Genomic DNA, 17,981 nt, shown 5'->3' with positions numbered 1-17,981 from the left:
AGGAACTTGTGATGAAATAGAGCTCGGAAGTCATATAGATCGTTCCTGACACTTCTCTTTTGGCATAAACTTTCAGATGACTTGAAATTTACAATATTCTGGAGTTCCCATCCTGGCACAGTGGAAACGAATCCAACTAGGAACCATGAGGTCAAAGGTTCGATCCCTGGCCTCACTCAGCAGGTCAAGGATCCAGCGTTGTGGTGAGCTGTAGTGTAGGTAAAAGACGCAGCTCGGATCCAGCATGTCTGTGACTGTAGCGTAGGCCAGTGGCTACAGCTCCAATTAGACTCCTAGCCTGGGAACCTCCATATGCCGAGGGTGCGGCCCTCAAAAAGACAAAAAAAAAAAAAAAATATATATATATATATATATGTATATATATATATATATATCCCGCAAAACAGAAAAGTCAGGACTTTTAAAACAGAATTAAGTCTCCATGTTTTTTTCTATAGTCTACAGTTTCCTCATCTGTAATCAAAGGGATTGCATGGCAATGTTAGCCTCAGAAAAGGAAGCAGATACTAATGCACATTCCATAGAACCAGCATATGCTAAGATATCCAAATTGTTCTCCAAAATCAACGCTTACTTATCCTTCCCAAACTCGAATTTCCCAGGCCCAATTCGAAGAAGATAGCCATTGAGCCACTTAGGAACGTGTCCCCGGACTTGAGCGGAGATGATCTTCGGAGTCTCCTCCACCGTGGTTAGGAGTGGGGCAATACATGGGAGATTCTTCTGCTTGCCAAAGATCACTTTTTTCTGATGAGCATTTTCCATGTACTTCTTCAAAACTGTGAAGAGGAAATCAAAAGCATATTTTTACCAGTCTTCTATAAACATGCCTGTTTCTCCATGGACAGCAACCTCATCTACTGGCAAGGGAAATGTAAACCAAAGAATCTCCAAATTTCTCTCCTTCCTCATTCTCAGATCTTCAACTCTTTGGCTCTCCATTTTTGAACTACAACAATCCTTTTTGTGTTCTTACAGTACAACTCTGCCTAAGAAATGACTCAAGACTTTAATTACCACTATTATCATTTCTCGTAGTTGAACGATGCTGGTCTTTTCATCCCAAACATGCTAATAGCTATTTCTCACTATTCTAACAGAAAATGCCCACCATTCAATATTATAATTACACTGATCTCAGTACTTTAGATACACAAGAATATGATCCCAAAGATTTCATAGTGATTTATGAGAGTTTAATAGCATCTGCTATTTGTTTATTTATTCATTTAGGGGGCCACGCCTACAGCATACAGAAGTTCCTGGGCCAGGGATCAAACCTGGGCCACAGCCAAGACTCAAGCCACAGCAGTGACAAAGCTGGATCCTTAACCCACTGCACCACCAGGGAACTCCCTAGGACCTACACTTTAATTTCTTCTATTTTAATGGTATACCTGTGAATGTATATGGCATGTTCTAGGAAAAAGGTGTCATAAGTTAAATTATGTAGTGATACTTGGTCTGAAATTACTTGAAGTTCAAAAGCCACAAAAATTATTATTATTATTGGCTTTTGTCCTTTTAGGGCCACACCCGCAGCATATGGAGGTTCCCAGGCTAGGGGTCTAATCGGAGCTATAGCTGCCGGCCTACACCACAGCCACAGCAATGCCAGATCTGAGCCGCATCTTTGACCTACACCACAGCTCACGGCAACACTGGATCCTTAACCCACTGAGAGAGGCTAGGGATTGAACCCGCAACCTCATGGTTCCTAGTTGGATTCATCTCCACTGCACCATGACAGGAACTCCAAAATTATTATTTTATAATAAGAGCTGAAAATTGTCCCTATTGCTTCATATTTAGTGTTCACAAAGCAGTATTGCCTAACTCAGAGGGATAGTGAAATATATATAAGTATATAATTAATTAAATACTATAAAATATTGCCTTCTGCTTTATTTCATAAAACTATAACAGTGATATAAAAGTCTTAACTATAAAAGCAAACTAACACATAGGGACACTACTTTCTGAAGAAGTGAGATCTGCAATCTTTTAGCAAAATGTTTTACTATATTATATCTATTATATTCTTTCAAATCTTTCAAAAATTCAGTTTAGAGCACTTGAGACCTTCTACTTTCCTATAAGTAACAACCCAGTCAAACTCAACTATTTCCTAATTTCCCAAAGAAAATTCACTTTCACACCGGATGCCCATCCCACTACTCTAACCCTAAGGAAATTTTATCTGTTGTTCAAAGTCTATCTCAGATGCTACTTCCTTTAAGAGGAAACATAGTGTAAAACTTAAGAGTGTGGGCCCAGGCTCTGACTGGCTCTAGAATGCTTGAGTTGAAGTCTTGGCCTGCCATTTTGCACAGAATTAGCCTTGAATAAGACAACCTCTTCTACTTCCTCCTACTGAGATGGGGATAATAATACTTATTGCTCCTAAGGCTATAAAGACTACAAGAGCTAGGTTATGAAAAGTTTTTTAGAATATAGTGCATACCCAAAAAATGTTAGCTATTACTATTCATGTAGCTTTTAATGATCAATCCAGCGAGGTATAATACCTTCTTTCTTTGAATTATATATTCATTCAACAAAGCAGTAGGCACCACTGAGGAATAAAAAATATTAGAACTGATGTAAAGGAACTCACTGCCAAGGAAACAAGACACACAAACAGACCATTTATACTGGAGTCAGTGTTCTGTTTGAGCATTGTTTCTTTTTTTTTTTTTTTTTTGTCTTTTTGCCTTTTCTAGGGCTGCTCCCATGGTATATGGAGGTTCCCAGGCTAGGGGTCTAATTGGAGCTGTAGCTGCTGGCCTACACCACAGCCATAGCAACTTAGGATCTGAGCCTCGTCTGCTGCTCACCACAGCTCACAGCAACGCCGGATCCTTAACCCACTGAGCAAGGCCAGGGATAGAACCCACAACCTCATGGTTCCTAGTCGGATTCATTAACCACTGAGCCACAACGGGAACTCCGAGCATTGTTTCTTGTAACAGAAATACCTGGCATTACTGCTAATGCGCAGATTCATGGACCCTACTCTGGACCTATTAGGTCCCTATTTTGTCTCTATCAGAATCTCTGGTGTAGGGCAAGCAGGTATTCTTAGGCATACTAAAATTTGAGAACTACAAGATTAGAAGTATAAGGTGAATGCTTTGGAGTTCCTGTCATGGCTCAGTGGTTAACAAATCTGACTAGGAACCATGAGGTTGTAGGTTCGATCCCTGGTCTCACTCAATGGGTTAAGGATCTGGTGTTGCCGTGAGCTGTGGTGTAGGTCACAGATACGGCTGGGATCTGGCGTTTCTGTGGCTGTGGTGTAGGCTGGCAGCTAAAGCTCTTATTAGACCCCTAGCCTGGGAACTTCCATGTGCCATGGGCGCAGCCCTAGAAAAGACAGAAAGACAAAAAAAAAAAAAAAAAGAGAGAGAGACAGAATGCTTCGAAAACTTGAGGAAATCCTCTAGTATTTGTTACTACTTTTATTATTATTATGCATATTTATCTTATTTTCCCTTCTAGATTAAAATAAATTCCTTGGGGTTAGGTATTTTACTCCTCTTACTTAAGTAGAATTAAATTGAATACCTTGATTCAGCATTTGTTTGAATAGTTATTTACATGTTTATATATACTCCACAGCATGCTGTTGGCAGTTTGTTACATACCCTTCATATTTTCCATAGTACTTGATATTGTGGTAAATATCCCCTTAAAATCCTTTCTATTCTTGGCTTCTGAGACATTGCACTTTTCTAACTTTCCTTCTCCCTATTTGCCAGAGGGGTTCTCAAATTTCACTAATTAGGAGTTCCAGTCATGGCACAGTGGTTAACGAATCCGACTAGGCACCATGAGGTTGTGGGTTCGATCCCTGCCCTTGCTCAGTGGGTTAATGATCCGGCGTTGCCGTGAGCTGTGGTGTAGGTTGCAGACACGGCTCGGATCCTGCGTTGCTGTGGCTCTGGTGTAGGCTGGTGGCTACAGCTCCGATTGGACCCCTAGCCTGGGAACCTCCATGTGCCGCAGGATCGGCCCAAGAAATAGCGAAAAGACAAAAAAAAAAAAAAATTTCACTAATTAGCTGACGACCTTGGGCAAGTTACGAATCACTCTGAGCCTCAAATTTTTCAATAATAAAATGGGGGTAATGGAAATAAACAGGGTAAAATTTCCTGTTCATGTTTATCATCATAATTAAATATAATAGCACATAATTTCCTAATGTTAATTCCTCTTCTTATCACCTCATGAATGTGTTCCTAAAATTTGACCTTGAACCTTTACTCTTTAATCTCAGCACTCTCCCTTGGTAATCTCATCTAGTCCCTTAACTTCACCAATTGCTTCTTGCAGATGACTCAAAATATGTCAAAAGAGAATTTTTCATTTTTCCTCTTTCGAATCAATTTTCCCACCTGCGAAATAACTTAGCTTCCAAAGTTCTGCTGACCTTGAATTTGTGTTCTTCACTGTCCCCTAAGTGGTTACATTCTGCTGACTATATGCACACAAGGCTGAGAAGATCCTAAGGGGATGATATAGGGTAGCCTCTATAAATTACTAGGGCTCAGAAGTTTGCAAAGGTATCTGGAGGAAATCCTTTGTAAACATTTTTTACCAATCCACCCCTCCAAGGAAGCTCCCCCCAACCAATTTTTCTTCTATCCTGAACCTGTCCTTTTCAACACCGATGCTTCATATTCTCTTGCCTGGTAGCAACTTCCTTTCTTCTGTCCTAATTTGGGCCCTCACAACCCTCTTACACATATATTATCAGAGCCTCTTAATTGAAAGTAGATAGGGAAGCTGTCATCTACACCAGAGCTTCATAACGGATGATCCTCTTGATCTCCTTAGTCTTTGAGATGGCCAGAAGTCTCATGTCAATCACGTCTAGCTCTAAGCAGATCTTGGGGCTCCAGATGCCATCCAATTTACTCTACCGTGGATAAAACTATTATCACAGTCTATGTGCACTATAATGTGAAAACTGTTAGGAAGCACTAATACTAAATTAATCTCCCTAAGCACAGATCGGATTGTATCATATATTCTTTCATAAAACCTTTACTTATGATACCTCACTGTCTACCAAGTAAATTCTAAACCACTTGGCCAAGCATTGAGGAAGGCACCATACAGTCTCACATCAACTTACCTGTCCAGTTCTGACTCTAATACCTTTTCCTTTAGCCACACTGGGCCACTCTCCAGTCTCTTGTACACTTTTCTTCACCTAGGATATTTCTCTCTCCTTAAAGTGATGCATCCTTCAAGATGCAGCGCCCATGTCACCTGCTTCATAAACACAACGTTCTCACTTCATATAGCAATAACTGATTCTCCTCAGCCTGAAATCACATGGCATCTGTTTTAGTTCTCTTATAGCATTTATTTTATTCCATCTAGTGTGATAAAGATGAATACACGTTATAACCTTGACTACCAGTATTCCTTGACTACAGGATCTTGTGTTTGTCCCCACCCTAGCACCTAACGCATTGCCCTACATACTGAAAGCACTACATTATTGAATTAAATAATTTTAAAGCTGTTTAGAACATATCAGTATGATTTCTAATATTTCTATACCAACCAATTTCAAGAAATAAAACATGTGACAGTTACTAGCTACAACAGAAACCTATGAAGCAATAAACAGAGGTTTTAGGATAGTCTCCCAGAATGCAAATAGAAAAGCCAAATATTTACATTAGAACATTGTAGCAGTGATGTCAATTGATGAAGTTCTAAAAAGTAAATATTCTTCCTATTACAGATCCAAGAGAACTCCTAAACCCCGAATTCCACCCCTTTATGTTGTATAAAATACACAAATAGAAAGCTGGGAGTTCCCGTCGTGGCGCAGTGGTTAACGAATCCGACTAGGAACCATGAGGTTGCGGGTTCAGCCCCTGCCCTTGCTTAGTGGGTTAGGGATCCAGCGTTGCCGTGAGCTGTGGTGTAGGTTGCAGACGCAGCTGCAGCTCGAATCTGGCATTGCTGTGGCTCTGGCGCAGGCCGGTGGCTACAGCTCCGATTAGACCCCTGGCCTGGGAACCTCCATATGCCGCGGGAGCAGCCCTAGAAAAGGGCAAAAGACAAAAAAAAAAAAGAAAGCTGGTTTCATCTACAGCCATACCAGCCTGAATATGCCCAACTTCATCTGCTCTTGGAAGCTAAGCAGGGTCAGGCCTGGTAAGTACTTGGACGGAGAAAGGCTGTTTCCCTAATGACAAGTAAACAAATCCTGACTCAGTCTTCTTTAACTCCCAGCTCTGCAGTGTTGTTGCTTATATCCACCCCACACAGACGGGAAAAACTTCAGAAGCCCCTAGAATGCTAGTGGCTTCTGAATACTGCATGAAAGAGGCACAGAAAAGAAGTTCAGACTGGTAAGAAAAGGAGAAAGGGGAAGAGGAGGGGGTGAATCCCCTACCTGGGATCCGGTATACTATCACAGAAAGGAAACCGACTGCAATGGTAGAAAGATTGCTGACAAAATGCAGAAAGATCTGAAAAAACATTTTTGTAGTGAGTTCAGTAGCAGCAGATCCCGTGATTCCCAAATCCTCACACTGGCAGTGAAACACTTCCCGGACTGTCCCTGGCTCACTGACAGAAGGGAGAGGGGAGGTGGGGCTTAAAGGGTAGGGCTTCAAACGACCTGCAATCTCTCTTAGTCTCAATTTCCAGGGCAAGAATCCCAACAACCTATCTATAGCAAGTTGCTGTTTGGAATACTGAATTTGGATCACCCATAGTGGTCTCCCTCTCTAGACCTCCCTCTTTCAAATGGGTCCTCACACTACAGTTAAGTCATTTGATCCATGGGATCAATTTCTTTATGCCACTCCTCTCTTCTGAAAGACTCAGACCTCCTCTTTCTTTACAGAATAAAGTCCAAATTTAATCTGTTAACAAAGGACTCTACAATCTGGCCTCAACCTTTCATCCTTGCCTCTTTAGCTTTCTAGCACTTCCTCTTTCCTTTTCTATTCACTTAATTTGCAAAACATTTTCTAACAATCTAGTATGAATAAAGCGTTATGAGGTATGCTCTTAAATAACTAGTAACCAGGAGTTGCCACTGTGGCACAACAGTATCGGTGGCGTCTCAGGAGCACCAGGACTCAGGTTAGATCCCTGGCCCAGGACAGTGGGTTGGGGATCTGGCATGGCCACCGCTGTGGCTTAGGCCATAGCTGTGGCTCAGATCTGATCCCTGGCCCAGGAACTCCAGGTGCCATGAGGTGGCCAAAAATAATAACAATAATAATAATAATAATAATAACCATACATAATTTTATTAATTTAACAAACATTTCTGAGCACCAATGTGTCAAATAGTACCACAAATTGAGAATAGATTCTGTCCTGCTCTCTAGCAGTTTATTTATTTTTTTGGTCTTTTTCTAGGGGCGCACCCAAGGCATGTGGAGGTTCCCAGGCTAAGGGTCTAATCAGAGCTGTAGCTGCCAGCCTGTGCCAGAGCCACAGCAACGCCAGATCTGAGTCGTGTCTGTGACCTACACCACAGCTCACGGCAACGCCGCCGGATCCTTAACCCATCGAGCAAGGCCAGGGATCGAACCCGCAACCTCATGGTTCCTAGTCGGATTCGTTAAGCACTAAGCCGTGATGGGAACTCCTCTCTAGCAATTTAGATGATACACTACTCCTCTTTGTGAATTGTCAGCCCAGTGAAATGACTCACCATGTGTTTTTGTTCTTCTGTGGCTTGAAGGAACTTTTTCACACCTGAAATATCTTCCCTCTTTCCTTTTCAAAAGCCCATTTCAAAATCTACCTCTGCAGAGTTCCCATCATGGCTCAGAGGAAACGAATCTAACTAGCATCCATGAGGACACAGTTTCAATCCCTGGCCTCGATCAGTGGGTTAAGGATTCAGCATTGCCATGAACTGTGGTATGGGTCGCAGACTTGGCTCAGATCTCGCATTGCTGTGGCCGTGGTGTAGGCCAGCAGCTACAGCTCCTATTCAACCCTTTGTCTGGGAACCTCCATATGCCTCCAGGGTGGCCCTAAAAAAAAAAAAAAAAAAAAAAAAAAACTCTCTGACCCCTTACCAAATACTTTTAACATTAACATATCATGTCTTCCTAGAAAAGACGCATAAGTATATTTCAAGCAAGGAGTGGTTAAAATTGTCAGAGGGGAGAACAAAGAGTATCTCAGACTATTCTGTACTCCCCATAGTGTCTAGCAGTTCATGATATACAGAGATTGAATATATATTTTGATTTGTAATTAGAGAAAAATAATTTATAAACTTACAAAATTGTATTCATTAAAATTAAAGAAAGTGTAAAATTAACAGGCAAATATATTTCTCCAACAGCATATTTCCAGTTGTGAGATAGTTATTCTCATTTATATGGATGGTACCAAAGACATCAAATTAGATTAAAAATAATAATAATAAGCCTTCTGATTTTCAGGAACTTTTTCAATAGGAAGTAGCTATTCCGACCAGTAAACACATTGAGACTAAAAATCAGTTACCTACTCTTATACAAACAAATGCAATGGTCAAATTTAACCTGCACAGGGAAGAACCAGATGCTAAACAATGGTAACACTATGAAGACATAACAAATATAATATGAAATCCACTCTAAAACAATGTTTGCCTTATCTCTCACATTAATAACAAATGCTTGGGAAAAAATAACTCAAGAATGTTTCTTAATGACAATGGTCCAGCAGCATCATTTTCGTATTTAAACGTTAAAGAACTCTGTAAAGTAAAAGAACTCAAAAATGGGAGTTCCTATCATGACTCGGTGAGTTAAGAATTCAACTAGTATCCATGAGGATTCGGTCCAATCCCAGGCCTCGTTCAGTAGGTTAAGGATAGGGCATTGCCATGACCTGCGTTATAGGCCAGCAACTGCAGCTCCAATTCAACCCCTACCCTGGGACCTTCTATATGCCACAGGTTCAGCCCTAAAAAGCACACACACAAAAAAAAAATTAATTTGACGAAATGAGATTTTAACATTTAGAAGGCAGCAAGGGAAACATGCTGTCCACCTGAGGAATACCAAATTCCCTGTGGTACTGCCTGTAAACGTATCCAAATTTTAATTGCCTATATCAGCAAAATATACATGTAAAAGATTGAATTATCTAGATGACTGAACAATGGGTGCTGTGATTTTCAAAAATCTGATCAATACAGTTATCACACATAATTTTGTAATATTTTAAAAGTTCTCATGTGGCACAGCAAATTAAGGACCAGTATTCCTGAAGTTGTGGCACAGGTATCAACTGTGGCAAGAGTTCCATCCTTGGCCCATGAACTTCCACATGCCTTAGATGTGACAAAAAAAATTGTTTTCAATAAAATCAAAACAGTACCTTCCAACAAAGGGAGGCTTTTCTCAGCTAGATAAATATTAGAGATTTCCTAGTCCGAATTCAATTTCTGATTTATTATAAGATTGAAATTACTCACCAAGATTGACTTGTTTAGCCAACTTCTTTACTTCTGGACCACTAATCTTTATTCCATAGCACATAGCTGCTAAGGCTTCTAAATACATTTCCTTAACTACACCATTGATATAGTTGATGTGTAAAAAAAGCCAACTCATATAAAGTTCTAGTTAGTAATTTCTGGTTTTTATTTTACCACACAACAATAATTTTAAACCAAATTTTTATTAGTGATGTATAATAATAATAATAGTGAAAATAATCAAATGGTTATACTAAATAGCGATAGTACAATTTAACTACATATTGAGAAACTGGACCAATTACTTTGGGGTTTTAGGGGCTTTTTTTCAATATTGACCACGAAAAACATCTTATAACTATCTCCAAAGCTATCTGCCATTTAAAAAAAATATTCAAAAAGAAAAGTGTAATATTGTTAAATATTATCAAATTAACTCAATGAGTCTTATTTTAGAAATTTAAGAAAGGTTAGGAAGTTTAAGGAAAAAAGAATCCATATAATTTAAATAATGTACACGTTTTAAAATACACTAAATATTTGACTCTCAAAAAAAAAGCTACATACTTCATGTTAGTGTCCAGCTTAAAGCCCCTTTAAAATCTAGAAAAGAAATTTAAAGAGTTTCTATATATTTAAGGTACACATTTTCTTAAGAACCAGAGAGCATTCAGAGCACAAATGTCATTCTTTCATTACAACAATAATGAGCTTAAATTCTCAGCTTATTTTAAGTACACAATTTTATCTGTGCAGTGTGTTTGCAATCACTGTAAACCTCTGTCTCAGGAGCTCTCTTTTCTGTATCAGAAAGTTTTCAATAGTATTGGCTTCTTTGAAGAGTCCATCTATCTCGTCAATATAAGATGCATCTACTGCTGCTCTCTCACTAATGGGGAAAAAAATTTACATTCAACTAAGTAGTCATAACATCTAAAGATACTATCATAGTGATATTCTTTATTAGTTATATTTGTTAGCTATTTCATTTAAATGGCTTTGTATATCAGAAAACCTCATTAATTTACAAACATTGCTCTGTAGAAGTTAAATTAGTTCTACAAATATTTTTCACTATACCTTGGCACAGCAGAATGTGTATCTTATACTTTGCAATTCTAATGTTAAATGATATACATTATTTTAACAGCCATACAAACCATTATTCAAATACAGTGATTACTGAGTAGTTTAAAAAAAAAACGCCTTATAAAACATAATAGTCTCAGGCCAATAGAATATTTAAATTCAGCCTTCAAATATATACTGATAATATTTAAATATTTCATAAATATAAATATTTACTTTATCTTTAATATCACTCTATTATTATGGTTAACTTCACCAAATGGCATTTTTCTGGAAGTTTTTCATAAAATTTTAAATTTTTTATCATCTCATTAGAGAACAAAATATATTTAGCTTCATATTAGCTCTGAGAGTATTAAGATAGAAGATGTTTAGTAGAAAAGTTAGTCTTTGATAATAACCAGCTAGGAGTTCCCACTGTGGCGCAACAGGGATGAGTGCCGTCTCTGCAGCACTGGGACATAAGTTCAATTCCTGTGCCTGGCACCAAATACAGCTCAGGTCTGATTCCTGGCCTGGGAACTCCATATGTATGGGGCAGCTAAGAGAGAAAAAAAAATTGTAAATAAGTAAATAAAATGTGCATAATATGGGAGTCCCTGCTGTAGCTCAGTGAGTTAAGAATCTGACTACTACACATGAGGATGCAGGTTTGATCCCTAGCCTCGCTCAATGGGTTAAGGATCCAGCTTTGCCTCAAGCTGCACCTATTATGCTTTATAAGGTCGCAGATGTGTCTTCTATCCCACAGAGCTGTGATGTAGGCTGTGATTTGACGTTTAGCCTAGGAACTTCCATATGCTGAGGGTGCAGCCCTTAAAAAGACTTAAATAAAAAGAAAGACAAAGAAAACAACCAGCTAATCTATTACAAGAAACTGACGTAGAATAAAAAATTTCAGTTATAATTACTAGATAGGTTTTGCAGCCCTTTAACTAAACTTCCCATTATTGGGTTTCCAGAAGAAAAATTCTATGCCTAAGATAAAGACTCAAGAGAAGATACTACAAGTACTTGCCTTAAGATCTTTGCATATGTAGACAACATGAGATTAATTTCCTTGCTCATATCTGTTCAAAAAAAAATCACTAAGTTATGAACTATAATAAACCTTCCATATTAAAAAATAAATGTATAGAAATATAAGCACTTTATATATCACCATTCAAATCTTTCTCCAGGGCTTCATCCTTATAAAATAATCCAGAGCTTTCAGAGAAAGAAGAATCTGATTTTCCAAGAGAGGACAGTTGTGGACTATCTGGCATTTGAGGCTAATAGAAGAAAGTAAAGAAAATAGTAAATAGCTAACAAGACCCTTAAGATATATACATTGCCAAAAAAAAAAAAAAAGCAAAATATCTTTCAGAAAAAAGCAAACATATTGGAAATTATATGCTCTCATGTCCTAATCGGTCATTTGTAATTTTATTACCAAGGAAGTTTCTAGGCCCAACAAGCCCTTTGTTCCACATAAAAATTTTATTGTAGATTTACATTAGATTTTGAAAACGGTATTAATCCCCTGACAAAAAAGTTTACTGAATCTTGAGCCTGCAGATATTTATATTAACAAAACAGTAAAACTCATTTGGATACTAGCCAAATGCTTGCAAATTTTTGCAAGATAACATAATCTTTAAGGAAACGAATAATGCCTCAAACATAAACAGACCAATTGGCAGGGAAGTAATGAAGATGGGCAGGACCATGCACTTTTTCATAAGTAGCAAGTACAGGAGTTCCCATCATGACTCAGCGGAAATGAATCTGACTAGCATCCATGAGGATGCAGGTTCAATCCCTGGCCTCACTCAGTGGGTTAAGGATCCAGCATTGCTGTGAGCTGTGATGTAGGTGGCAGATGCAGCTCGGATCTGGCATTGCTGTGGTTATGGCATAGGCTGGCAGCTATAGCTCCAATTTGATCCCTAGCCTGGGAACCTCTGTATGCCACAGGAACAGCCCTAAAAAGAAAAAAAAAGAAAAAAAAGCAAGTAGATATCCTACTTATATACCAAAATAATTATTTAAAGTCCTATGTATCGTAAAAGCATGAATCCACTTCTGTCTCCAGATCACAAATTACCACAAAGAAACCTCCCAATAGCTTCCTGGAGGCCCATATTTAGTGAAAAGGCAGTTGGAGACAATATAGTTCCTGCTGGGACAACTCCAGCTCTGGGAATATGAAAACATTAAATTCCATTTATCAATAGAATTATTTTAAATGTGAAAAACTTGAGAAGTATATAAAAGAGTATATAAAATTAAAAGCATATAAAGTAAAAGCCTCCACAAGCACAAAGATTACCTCCAACTCTCTCGGTCTCTTGCAATTTCTAGTATCAGGTTTTACAGGGTTACTTGCCATAATATTCTGGAGGCAAGAGCTGCAAAGTTTAAAGCAGTGTCAAATTTAGATATAAACTCCATGCTATAGCTCTCCTGAATCTTTCCCTTTCTTTCCATTCCTCCTACCCCTCTTAGTTTAGGCTCTCATTATTTGTCACTTACCTAAACTACTCAAATTCTCCCTTCTGTGTTTCATACTATCAACTACTGTTTGGGCAACCTTTCAAAACTCTGATTACTGCATTCTTCTAGTTCAGAAAACTTTCCCTTGATCATTCACTGCTCCAGAATAAATTCAAATTCTATGGTATAGAATCCAAAGTCCTACATCACCTGGGGCCAGCCAGCCTACCATTTCCCATGATTTCCTTCTAGTCCCTCTATATACAGTCAAACTAATCTCTTTGGCATGTCTGCCTTGTTTCAGGATTCAGTTAAGAATGTTCTGCCTTCACAAAAGCTTAATGTTGAAACAGTCCATCTAATTCAATCTCATCTTTTGCAGATGTGAAAACAGGGACAGAGACAATTGACCAAATTCAAACATGTTAAACTAGGTCAGACTGGAACCAAGATCTCTTCTAGTCTAAAAGAGACTTCTGGGAGTTCCCGTCGTGGCTCAGTGGTTAACGAATCCGATTAGGAACCACAAGGTTGCGAGTTCGATCTCTGGCCTTGCTCAGTGGGTTAAGGATCCCGCGTTGCTATGGGCTGTGGTGCAGGTCGCAGAGGCGGCTCGGATCCCATGTTGCTGTGGCTCTGACCTAGGCTGGTGTCTACAGCTCCGATTAGACCCCTAGCCTGGGAATCTCCATATGCCTGGGGAGCAGCTCTAGAAAAGGCAAAAATAAATAAAATAAAATAAAAGAGACTTTTGGGAGTTTTAACTGTGGCACAGTGGGTTAATGATCTTATGTGTCTCTGTGGAGACTCTGTCCTGGCCCAGCGCAGTGAGCTAAGGGATCTGACATTGCCAAAGCTGCAGTATGTAAGTCACAGCTGTGGCCCAGGATTAGATTCCTGGCCTGGGAACTTCCATACACTGCAGGTGCAGCTAAAAAGTAAGTACTAGGGGAGTTCCCCGTCGTGGCGCAGTGGTTAACGAATCTGACAAGGAACCATGAGGTTGCGGGTTCGGTCCCTGCCCTTGCTCAGTGGGTTAACCATCCGGCGTTGCCGAGAGCTGTGGTGTAGGTTGCAGACGCGGTTCGGATCCCGCGTTGCTGTGGCTCTGGCGTAGGCCAGTGGCTACATCTCCGATTCGACCCCTGGCCTGGGAACCTCCATATGCCGCAGGAGCGGCCCAAAGAAATAGCAAAAAAAAAAAGACAAAAAAATTAATTAATTAATTAAATAAAAAGTAAGTGCTAGAATAGAATATGTAGTAATATGTAGAAAACTCTACACACGCACATTAGTGCTCCCTCTTGGGAAGTTGGAGAATATTTCAGAGAAGCCAACATGAGAGCTGTTCTACACTCTCTTCCCCTTTTTCTCTTCCCTTTTCTTTTTACACCTCTTCTTGCCTGTCTCAAAGTAACAGAACGTTAATGTATCAAATCAAAACTTTCCTAATTACGTAAGTCAACTTCTGTAAAAACAGAGGTAATTCAACTTCTGTGAAAACAGAAGTTTTAATTTTTCTGTCATAGCTACGGTCCTCAGATGAATCCTGGTCTGGTCAACGGGCTGGGCCTCGGCCTGCGACAAGCACCTGCACGGCCGCAGACCCGGCCTTGCAATCATCACCAAGTATGGGCTCTTGGCCTTGTCCAATCGTTTTCTCCTCGGCTTCTCTTCCCCTGACGCTACCTCGGGCCCCTCAGATCATCCCACCTACCTGGGTCCTCACTTCCCGCTCCGGCTCCCTCTCCCTCTCCTCCCCACTAGCCTTTCGGTCTCATCAGAGACCTGGGAGGAAGCGCCCACCTGCTCTCACTGCCTTGCTTCACAGCCAGGCACACTCTCATGGGCGCTCAGCCCCAGAGCCGCACCCCAAGACCGGCCTACCGTTCCGTGGGGGCACCTTCCTCGTCAGCTAAAACGCGGGAAGAGGCCAGCGTGCGTGCGCAGGCTCAAGGCAGCAGCTTTCCCGATGGGCAGCGCGGCACGTCACGTGACACGTCGCCTCCCCGCTGCCACGGGGAGGGGGTCTTTCTCCCAATGTGCCTCCCGGCTTGGCGTCTCGGTAAAGGAAACTCTCTCCCAGCCTCCCACTGAGTTTCTGGGGAAGAAGGGGGAAATCTGATCTAAGACTGGTTTCTCAAGAAAGACCAAGAAAGAACTACCAGAGGAAGGCCGGGGTGTGTTCTGGTCTCTTGGAACCTCAGAAAAGAAGCACAAGATGGTAGTACCCCACTACCACTTTCCAAGTGAAAGATACAGCCTGGTCCAGATGGTTTGTTTGTTGCAAGAAGTGTTTAAACCTGAGTCCCCCCCCTGGCCGGACCAGACACTTGTAGATCTAGAGTCTTGGTTTCTTACCCCTTCATATTTGGTGCAATTCAACTTTTGGAATCACAGCGAACATATCCTTCTTGATGTGTCAGTAAGTTTAGTCGACATCATTGGCAGCTTTCAAAACATATTTTGTAACACGCATGACTCACATATTTAAAGTTTAGCCTCATTGGGAGCTTTAATATGGTGCCTTTGACCACAATGGCAAGGATAGGCATTCTGCACTTACGCCCAGTTAGTTGTGGAGGAAAATAAAAAGTATATCATCTCATAAAACAAAGGTCAATAACACTTCCCAGACATTCCAGGTCAGTTATCTTACACCTTAGCAAACTAACACATACATATTATTGTTTTTTCCTTTGGGGTTTATTTAAATGGCAGTTGTTAAAAAGACTTGTAAGGATTGTGTGTATATGTTTATTTGTAGGCTGTTGTTGAAAGAGCCAACTTCTTCAAGTAAACTTTTAGAAAAAAGTACTTGGTTTAACTTCAGTTGTGCTATGCTTGTGAAATATAAGTCATTTAATAACTACACTTGATGATTATGGTACAGTTACTGATCATCTATAGAACATTCCATTCACTAAGGACTGCTGACAATCTATTGAAATTTTCCGTTTGTGATAAAAGTGAGGAAAAAGGTAATGAGTTTTGTATAAAGCTAATGTGTTCCATTTATTTATTTATTTATTTATTTATGGTCTCACAGGCATGCAGAAGTTCCTGGGCAAGGAATCATACCTGAGCCACAGAGTGATAAATTGGGGTCCATAACCACTAGGCCACCAGGGAACTCCCTGCATCACTTTAAAAGACTGTCTCTTAGGTACAGTGTCCTTCCTAAATTTTGGGGTGTTAAGGTGTTCTCTCAAGAAATAAAAATATTAAACTTTTTAGTTTTTAATGCCCTTACTTGGTAAAGTGTACAGTTATCCACTCAGTGTCTGTCTCTTCTTCATCACTATCATTACTGTTATTATTCTTTTATGGCATATGGAGGTTCCCAGGCTATGGGGCAAATCAGAGCTACAGCTGCCGGCCTACGCCACAGCCACAGCAATCAGGATCTGAGCTGCTGCATTTTCGACCTACACCACAGCCCATGGCAATGCCAGATCCTTAATCCACTGAGGGAGGGTGGGGATGGATCCCACAACCTCATGGTTACTAGTCAGATTCATTTCCACTGCGCCACAATGGGAACTCCTGTCGTTATTATTCTTAACAATCCATTAAATTCAAAAGTTTGAGAAATTCTGATCTAATGCCTCTCCCAGGCTCCGTGTTGTATGATAGCTAAACAGATAATTGACTAGTTGTTAAAATATTTCTAGGAAAAATGACTCTGCCTAGTACATAAAAGTTTACACCAAATTAAGAGAACACAATGGACATTTTATGCTTAAAATCTTGTCTTCATTGCATAAACTACAAGTGAGAATAAATGAGGGTGTAGTGGGTTATAGTTGTCTGTGCTTTAAAATTTTCCAAGGGCTGACATCATCTCATCTCATTTACACAAACAACCCTATGAAGTAAGTAGGACATAGTCATTTGGGTTGCTCTCTGTCAAAGGAAAAAAATGTCTGTCCCAAAAGTAAGAATCAGGTAAATTATACACTGTATGTTTTTACAGCTGGAGACAAATTGGTAATGGGCCATTTAAAATTAACTTACTTGGTGTTCTGCTTATTTAAATCACTGTTTGACTTTACTACATGTTTTCATGTTAATTGGCCCAATTGGATAACCTAGCTAGAGGATGAAAACTTGTCATTTTAGTTTCAATCATGTGTAGTCTTATCATATAATTCTTAAATGTGCAATTTTTTTTTTCTTCTGATAGTCACTGCACCAAGCACTTCAACCATTCTTTGTATTCACTGCTGTGGGCATTGATGTTTTATGACCTTATGAAATGAAAAGCCTATCTTGTTAAAAACAAACAACAAAAACACCACAATTAGCTGCATACATAAGCATTTTTTTTCCCCTAATTCCAGAACCCCTCTGTTTTCATATGGTTTCCGTATTGGCAAAAAAAAAAAACAAAAAAAAAAAAAACAAAGCGAAAAGTTACCTTGCTAATTCCCTTGCTAGCAAGGTAATATAATTTAGCACATGTTCATGAGAAAATTGTCTAAGAAAATTTGTTCCCTGCTAGTTATTTTCAAGGCTGTCATAGTAACATTCTGCTCTTTAAAAGTTACACATTAGGTGATATGATTACATTACAGGATTTTTTTTTGTAGGGCTGACTATTCAGCATTGTTAGATAAGAAAAAATTTTGAGTGAAAGATAAATGTGAGAAAAGATGCTTCTAATTGAACAAATGCTTTTTTTTTTTTTTTTTTTTTTTTTTTTTTTTAAGGGCTTGGATGTACTTCTGAAAGAGGTACAAGCTTTAGAGGGGAAATTATTTCATTAAAACCGTGATTTTACATTAAAAGAAACACGTATTCTCTGACACTTTATTTCAAATTCCTTAGCCCTTGGAAAGAGCCCACATTTGAAGGCGGGTCCAAGGCGTGCCAGAACAGTCTCCTCCCTCCACCCCCTTCCTCCTTTCCCAAGCGCAGAGGT

The 17,981-nt window shown here is 39.6% G+C and overlaps 2 protein-coding genes across 22 annotated transcripts in view; both read right to left on the bottom strand.

The window, feature by feature from the left end:
• The window catches only part of BCO2 (beta-carotene oxygenase 2), a 53,236-nt gene extending 38,247 nt beyond the window's left edge, over window positions 1-14,989 (bottom strand). For 12 of the 19 annotated variants that reach the window (XR_014815260.1, XR_014815258.1, XR_014815259.1 and 9 more), the window contains exons 1-2: window positions 6,443-6,623; window positions 596-800 (exon numbers count right to left, since the gene is read on the bottom strand). Coding sequence is in view for 15 of the 19 variants with exons in the window: in XM_084976040.1 (XP_084832166.1) it covers window positions 596-800; window positions 6,443-6,530 (293 nt within the window). In the remaining 4 variants the exon portion in view is untranslated. Of the gene's footprint in view, window positions 1-595; window positions 801-5,161; window positions 5,355-6,442; window positions 6,624-14,944 lie in introns of those variants that run through there. The other 7 variants (XR_014815257.1, XM_084976044.1, XM_005667334.4 and 4 more) reach the window with 3 other exon arrangements.
• TEX12 (testis expressed 12) lies at window positions 8,258-14,989 on the bottom strand. Of its 3 annotated transcripts, none has more exons than XM_005667333.4 (5): window positions 14,945-14,989; window positions 12,894-12,972; window positions 11,742-11,853; window positions 11,598-11,649; window positions 8,258-10,379 (listed from the first exon to the last, which is right to left on the bottom strand). In XM_005667333.4, the coding sequence occupies exons 2-5, from the start codon at window positions 12,951-12,953 to the stop codon at window positions 10,235-10,237; spliced, it is 369 nt and encodes a 122-aa protein (XP_005667390.2). In that variant the 5' UTR covers window positions 12,954-12,972; window positions 14,945-14,989; the 3' UTR covers window positions 8,258-10,234. The 3 variants fall into 3 exon arrangements, with proteins under 3 accessions (XP_005667390.2, XP_003357347.2, XP_084832178.1); XM_003357299.4 differs by having other exon boundaries at window positions 9,633-10,379; window positions 14,864-14,989; XM_084976052.1 differs by lacking the exon at window positions 8,258-10,379 and having other exon boundaries at window positions 11,449-11,649; window positions 14,864-14,989.
• Window positions 14,990-17,981: the final 2,992 nt, after the last annotated feature.

The sequence above is a fragment of the Sus scrofa genome, chromosome 9, assembly GCF_054392235.1.
Source record: "Sus scrofa isolate SSC_HxYL_T2T_F1_AM1 chromosome 9, Sscrofa_HxYL_maternal_Yorkshire_Landrace_v2.0, whole genome shotgun sequence".
In the NCBI taxonomy this organism is placed as follows: domain Eukaryota; kingdom Metazoa; phylum Chordata; class Mammalia; order Artiodactyla; family Suidae; genus Sus; species Sus scrofa.
Note: the sequence above shows the minus strand (reverse complement) of the source record. Positions and strands in the feature narration are given on the sequence as shown.

Excerpts from the sequence above, each read along its gene's own strand:
- TEX12 (XM_003357299.4), bottom strand. The coding sequence starts at position 14,904 with ATGAGAGTGTGCCTGGCTGTGAAGCAAGGCAGTGAGAGCAG. Across the intron at positions 12,973-14,863 it reads AAGCAAGGCAGTGAGAGCAG|CTCTTGCCTCCAGAATATTA; the intron begins GTGGGCGCTTCC and ends TAAACTTTGCAG. Across the intron at positions 11,650-11,741 it reads CCTGGAGAAAGATTTGAATG|ATATGAGCAAGGAAATTAAT; the intron begins GTGATATATAAA and ends TTTTTTGAACAG.